Consider the following 6,550-nt stretch of genomic DNA (forward strand, 5'->3'; position numbering starts at 1 on the left):
TTTTGCTATGAATAGAGAGGAATGCTGATGGTGAGAAGAAAAAAATTGCAATTTTAGATTTTTCCTGCAAAGCGATTCAAGATTGATTCAAGTCTAGACCATGGAGGGCTACATTTCATACAATAGGTATCCTGTAAGTCATTATTGGAAAGTGTGATAAAGTAAAAAGGTAAAGTTATTTAGTAGTTACATATAAGATGATTTGGAAAATGTATAGAATACTGAGGTAAATGTAGAGACCAAGGCAGGAAGTAACTGTTAGAATAAATTATGTAAGAATATGAAAAGACTTGCCATGGAAAGAAAAAGTAAGATCTAAAAAGTGCTTACAAGATCAGGGAAAAATAGCTCTGAGGTTTGGGGTGCTGGGACCCTGAGAATGCCAAGACACAGTCAGTCACCTGGAACGAATTCACACATTCAAGCAGTCTTTCAGTCAAGAGACAGTTTGTTATAATGCCAACAGAAGCAGACGAAGTCCCTTGGGGAACTTGTACCCTAATGGGGGTGAATCTAGAACTTATATAGAAAAGGGGCACAGGAAAGGAATACCAAGGATGCTAATTAGGTAATATAAGGGTCCAGGTATCTTTCGGAGGTATAGATGTGAAAGTGCAGGGAATATACTAGACATTGAGGGAGTTGTCAGAGGCATGGGTCTTAGGGATCTGGTGCTAAGAGAGTTCTTGGGCCAGTCAGGGACAAAAATCCTTGGGCCAGGCATCCCTCTTTCTGTTCTCATTAGAGCATGTGTTTTCCAAAAAGAGAAAATTTTCTCACAGGACAGGGGCCTATTGAGAAATTGGAAGATTTTCAGAAACATGATCTTAGGTCTGGTCCCCAAGCACCCCAACAACTCTAAAGCTGGAAGAATCTCAGAAGTCATCTAGTCCAACCCCTTCATTTTACAAAGGAGGAAACTGAGGCCCAGGGAGGCTAAGTGACATGCTTGAAGTCACAAAGGCAAAGCATGTCTGAGGTAGGATTTGAACCCAGATTCTCTGATTCCAGAGTCAATGATCAAGAGAAAGAGCCATTAAGAATCTGGTTGTAGACAGAATGTGAATTAAAATATATAACAGGCTCAAATGTCAGAATTATAACAGCTCCTAAGACATAAGGTACAAATACAGAGTCAGAGATGCTAAGTTCCTTTAAACAATTTAGTTTGGCAAACATTATAACATACTTGTTCTACATAATGCATTGTGCTAGGGGAAACAAAGTTTAGATTATATATTATCCATGCCCTCATGAAGCTTTCAGTGTATTGGGGAAATAAACCATAGATAATAATAATTATTATTATACACGTATTATACACTGTCATACACATATTATACACTAATCAGTTACAAAACAAAGTACTCTTAGAGTTCTGCATTATTTCTATGCAGGGAGATAGGGGATTTCTGGGGGGTGGGTTGGTAGGGAAAACCTTGCATTTGAGTTGGTCTTTAAAATTTGGATAGGAATTCTGCAGGGAAGAAGGCTGCAGAGAATACAAAATCTAGGCAGGGAGGGAGATAACAGCACAAATAAAGGCATGGAGATGGGAAAGTGCAGAGCTCATTCTAGGGAGAAGGAGTACAATATGGTGGGGTGGTCTATACAGCAAGGGGACTAATGTGATATAAGGCTAGAGAGAAAGGGTGGCTCTAGATCAGAGGGGTCAAACTCAAAGGTAAAAGTACCCAGTGTAGCCTGAACCAGATTAAAATGTAGTTAGGAAATGTTTCACAAAATAAATAAAAATGTAATTAATTTGTGGTTTCTTTTGGCTTTTTTTTTTTTTTTTTGCTTTTCTTTTTTGGAGGAGGGAAGGCAGGGCAATTGGGGTTAAGTGACTTGCCCAAGGTTACCATGGCTGGCAAGAGTTAAATGTCTGCGGCCAGATTTGAACTCAGGTCTTCCAGACTCCAGGGATGGTGCTCTATTCACTGCGCCACCTAGCCACCCCTAATCTGTGGTTTTCTAAGTTGATATGCTCCAGCAAGGATCTATTTCTATTTGAATTTGACATCACTGTTCTAGACCACCAAATGTCCAATTTGAACTGTCACTTAGCAGGCAAAAGAAGTAAATAAGGGATTTCTGAGCAGGAATAATATTAGGAGAGCAGAAGATTATCCTGGCAGTAGCAATAAGGAAGGGAATAGAAGCAGGAAGATAAGGCTATTGTGGTGGCCTGGGTGGGTATACTAATGAAAGATAAATGAAAAAAAAGCTTATTATGTGCAAAACACTGTAGTAAATACTGGAGATGTATAGAAAAAAGTGAGACAGTTCCTTACTCTCAGAATTCACATTCTAATGGGCGATTCAACACATTGATGTTTCATCTGCAAAGGTGACAGAAGTGAGAGAAGGGCCTGATCCAAGAGATATTGTGGAGGTAATATTGACAGGACTAGATGACTAATTACATATCAAGGTAAGAGAATGGGTAAACCAGATTATGAAGATGAGAGACTGAGTGGATGGTGGTAGTACCACAAATAGCAACAGTTAAATAAGGTGGAAACCCTTAAATCAGGGTTAAGGGAAAAGAAAATGAGATCAGTTTGGTACACACTGAATTTAAGGATGGGAAGATATGGCCTATAGCTACATAGGCCTGGAACTCTGAAGGTAAATCAGAACTCACGGCAAGGTCCTGAAAGTCTGCTGGGATTAAGGGTACAAATAGAAGAATTTGTTTTAATGAGTAATAGGGATAACTCTTCTTCTGTAACTAAAGGAAAGAGTAGATGCTGCTGCTGAGAAGTTAAGAGGAATGCAGGGGAGTGGAGTTTTGATTTTCCATTCGAAATAGGAAGGCAAGTCATTTGCTATAAATAGGGTAATGCTGATAGTGAGAAGAAAGAAGAACGGGTTAGCCACTGAGCAAATCCAACAGCACTATGGACTGCTGGTAAATAGCTATCTGGTAAATAGCTAGCCTTCAGGAATGTTTGGACTGACGTCCATTCAAAGACAATGACAGGTCTTGCAAAAATTGGTCACTTTCCTAACCAAAGGGCAACCTTCATGTTTTTGGGGTGGAAAGGTCTTTTGGTGTTTGAGAGCCATTGCAATCACATTTATTCACTGAAACAGAATATCACTCAATAATATCTTCTTCTAATATGATTGGTGACTTTCATCATCTGTAAATAAAAGGTCTAATCAAGGCTCATTTGTGGCTCTTCAATACTGGGGTCAATTGGGCACCTTGAAGAACTCGCCTCTTGTATGGGTTGTCACAATTATCAACTCTGTCAAAACTAGAGAAAATTCTATCTACCCTCCCTTCATCAGTGCTGAACAAAAAGCTGTATTACCAGAAGACAACATTTCTTTCTCTCATAATCACAGTCATGGTTTTAAATTTAATAAAAAGATGAATGCCACATTCAGCATGGGACTCTGTTGTTAACAATTCATAATGAAGCAGCTGCCTATAACTCAACTCTCCCACAAAGTTTCCAGCTTGCTAGGTTATAGCCATTTTCTCATCCCAGTCGGCTGGCATCATTTAACTACACTTCCATCAGCGACAAGACAGGCATTACTGTGGGTATTAGAATGGGATGAACAAATGGAAAGGGAGAAGTGTCCACTAGCACAAATGTTTCTTAAGATATTGAATAATTCTCTTCATCTATCCACTACAGGGCAGTGGGAAATGGAACAGGCACACTCACTTTAATAATTTTTATGGTAGGACGGACAATTCTATCTTGTCTTCTTACTATAGAGACAAACAAAAGCAAAACAAAAACCCAACTAGCCGGCGACAAAACAGGAGCCATGCAGAGTATGCTTGATGTGAGGGGATGGTCGCAGCACGCTCTCCTTTTCAGAAAGTCCAGATCCACACCTATAACTCACTGATTGGTAAGCTGGAGTGGCCCTGGTAGGCTTCGTGCCCCTTTGTATTTGATGTTTTTTGTTTGTTTGTTTCTGTTTTCTGGTGGGGCTTCACGATATCTGGCTGCTTAGCACTGCTTCAGCCTATACACCCTTTAACCCATGGGCAGTCGGCCAAGCACCTGGGCTGCATCTATCACAAATTCTGCCAGCTCTAGATTTGAACTACTGAAGATAATGCAGTAGCTTTGGGGCATGGCCCAGGAAACAGCACGGGGCGGGGGGGGGGGGGAGAAGGGGGGGGGGCCGGTGACAAGCAGGTGGCCATTCCTGTCCAGGGGTAGAGGAAAGCAACACAATGGGAACGAGGTGGGATGGGGCGGGTGGATGACGAGTTCGCCCGTCTTCTGGTTGGACTCAGGCAGTCTCTAGGGCTGTCCGGCTCAAAGTGGGGAGGCGGGGAGATTTAAACGGGAGGGGGACTGGGGTTGAAAGCGGGAGCCCCCTTCACCCCGGACGCGCTGCTGCCTCGAGCAGGGAGGTGGAGGCTCGGAGGACCGAGCCAGAGCGTGGCACGCAGAGCGTTCTTCCACTCCTTCCTTTGTCCCAGGGAACCATGCACCATGCACTGCCGAGCACCGGGGCTCCAGGGGCGTCTGGCCAGTGCCTTTGACCACTACCGCGGCTGAACTCTTCGCTAAGCTCTGCCCAGGCTCTTTAGAGCTCAAGTCCCTCACCCCGGGGAGCCGGTGGGCAGCAAGAGCATGAGTAGGGCTGGAACCCAACTCGTTCAATTCCCAAGCGCAGCGCCCCGGGAAATGGGTGAGACTGTCCCCCCTCCCCAAGCCCTTCCCGAGGCCCCCTGCAGCCCAAGCAGATGCAGCCCTCGACCCCTCCATCCCATCCAGACTCGTGGGAGGTGGGGGCTGCGGGGTAGGAGCACGGGGATCCCCTTCCTTCCCCTCTTTAACCCCAACTCCTCCCCCTTTACACATCCCCCGGAGGAGCCGCCGCCGCCACTAGCTCCGGGGGCCGCCCCGAGCGTTACCTGCAACAAGCCAGAGCCAGGGCGGCATCTCCCTCCCGGGTGCGAAAACTCCCGGCCGCTCTCAGCGCCCCGGAGCTGGGTAGGGGGGAGGGGCCGCTCGCTCGCCATCCCGCGCGCCGCTTCCCTCCCCCCGCCCCCTGCCGCGCGCTGCCGCCGCGAGTCCCTCCACCAGCGCGCGGACACACGCATTCACCCACACCCACACCCCATCTCCTCCTCAGTCCGGCCTCCTCCCCACTCTGATTGGCTGGCGCTCCTTGTCTGTTCTAGGCGGCCGGACGGCCTTCCGCCAGCTCATTGGCAGACACTCCGGTGACGTCATGCCAGAGGGAGTCGGGCCTAAGGGAGACGAGAGAGGAGGGGACAGACTCACTGGGAGGAAGAGGAGCGGGCAAAGCAGCCTTGGGGAGCTGGTCCTGAAGGAGGGGCAGGGGGCGGGGAAGAGGAAGGAGAGTCCCTAAACCTTTGGAAGCAGGCCCTGGGTGTGTGGAAGCGTGGGAGCCTCTGGAATGCTTTACTCATCAAGTCCTCCCCGCTCCCCCAGCTTTCCCTGTCACCCATTATTTCAGTTCTCCCCAAGCTTTAAAAAGCTCTCCCCTGCGCCCCGGCCTCTACCTCCTTTTCTCTCCCCCTTTCCCTCTTTTCTGCGTCTTCTGTTGTCGACGTCTCTGTTCCATCCCTTGCCCCTTCCCTTCCCCTCCATCGGGCTGTCTGTCTGACCGCTCTGAATGGCCGGCCTCATGCCCTTCCTCCTCCCAAGCCAGCTACTTGTCCCAACTTTGTGTTGATGACACCACAGTCCTCCCCAGTCCAGGCTCAAAACTTGTAGAGTTCTCGGGGATTCCCCATCTGTTACCAGCCTACAAGATCTCCTTTAGTCACTTTCTGTGGCCATCATCTCTCTCCTGGACTCTCTGCTGGTCATCTTCCTAATGGACAAATACAATAGCATCCCTGCACTTAGTCGTTTTCTGGAGCCAGCAAAGCTGGTTGTTAAATTTTCATTATGAGCATTTGCTGTTCAGATATTGGCAAACTCTACAAAGCAGGACTTAAATTTATTGTTGAGGGTGTCCTGCCGTACTTTCTTTGAAAGTCAATTGTTAAACGTTCACCAGCACATTTCTGACTGCAACCCAGCGATACCCAATTATCTCTGAAGAGGTAGAAATACATACTCTATGTCCTGGTTATTAAGGCCTGCCACAATCTCTCTAACATACCTTTCATTTTACTCTCAAACCTCTATTACTTTCTAAAACTAAACTAATATCCCATAGCTAATTCTATATCTTGTTTTGTCCTCTCCAATCTAAAGTGGTTTCCCACGACGGGAACATATTTCCTTGACATCTTTACTTGTTGAAATCCTATTCTTTCCCATCTTTGGTCATGTTCTACTTTCTCCAGGATCCCAAAGCTAGGAGCTTTTAGTTTAATTTTTTAAAAACTACAGTTATGTGGAAGGCACTGTGCTAGGGATTGGAAAAAATGACAATTTGTGCCCTAGAGGAACTTACATTATACATAAATAAGGAGCACATGTTACCAAATTTCCAAGTCTGAGAAATGGACATTGTCACCTTGTGAATTCAAGAGTTCCTGAATTCTTCAGTTGATGCTGGCTCCCCGGCAGAAGATACTTCTTGC

General features: G+C 46.1%; 1 protein-coding gene across 3 annotated transcripts in view; it reads right to left on the bottom strand.

Annotated features, from left to right (window-relative positions):
• The window catches only part of TMTC4 (transmembrane O-mannosyltransferase targeting cadherins 4), a 90,672-nt gene extending 85,608 nt beyond the window's left edge, over window positions 1–5,064 (bottom strand). The window contains exon 1 of one of the 3 annotated variants that reach the window (XM_069064203.1): window positions 4,901–5,064. In XM_069064203.1, coding sequence (XP_068920304.1) covers window positions 4,901–5,008 — 108 coding nt within the window. In that variant the 5' untranslated portion in view covers window positions 5,009–5,064. The remainder of the gene's footprint in view (window positions 1–4,900) is intronic. The other 2 variants (XM_069064200.1, XM_069064201.1) reach the window with 2 other exon arrangements.
• Window positions 5,065–6,550: the final 1,486 nt, after the last annotated feature.

Source organism: Petaurus breviceps, unplaced genomic scaffold, assembly GCF_028583685.1.
Source record: "Petaurus breviceps papuanus isolate PSGF00001 unplaced genomic scaffold, PetGlider_PUasm1.0 90625, whole genome shotgun sequence".
NCBI classification, from domain to species: Eukaryota; Metazoa; Chordata; class Mammalia; order Diprotodontia; family Petauridae; genus Petaurus; species Petaurus breviceps.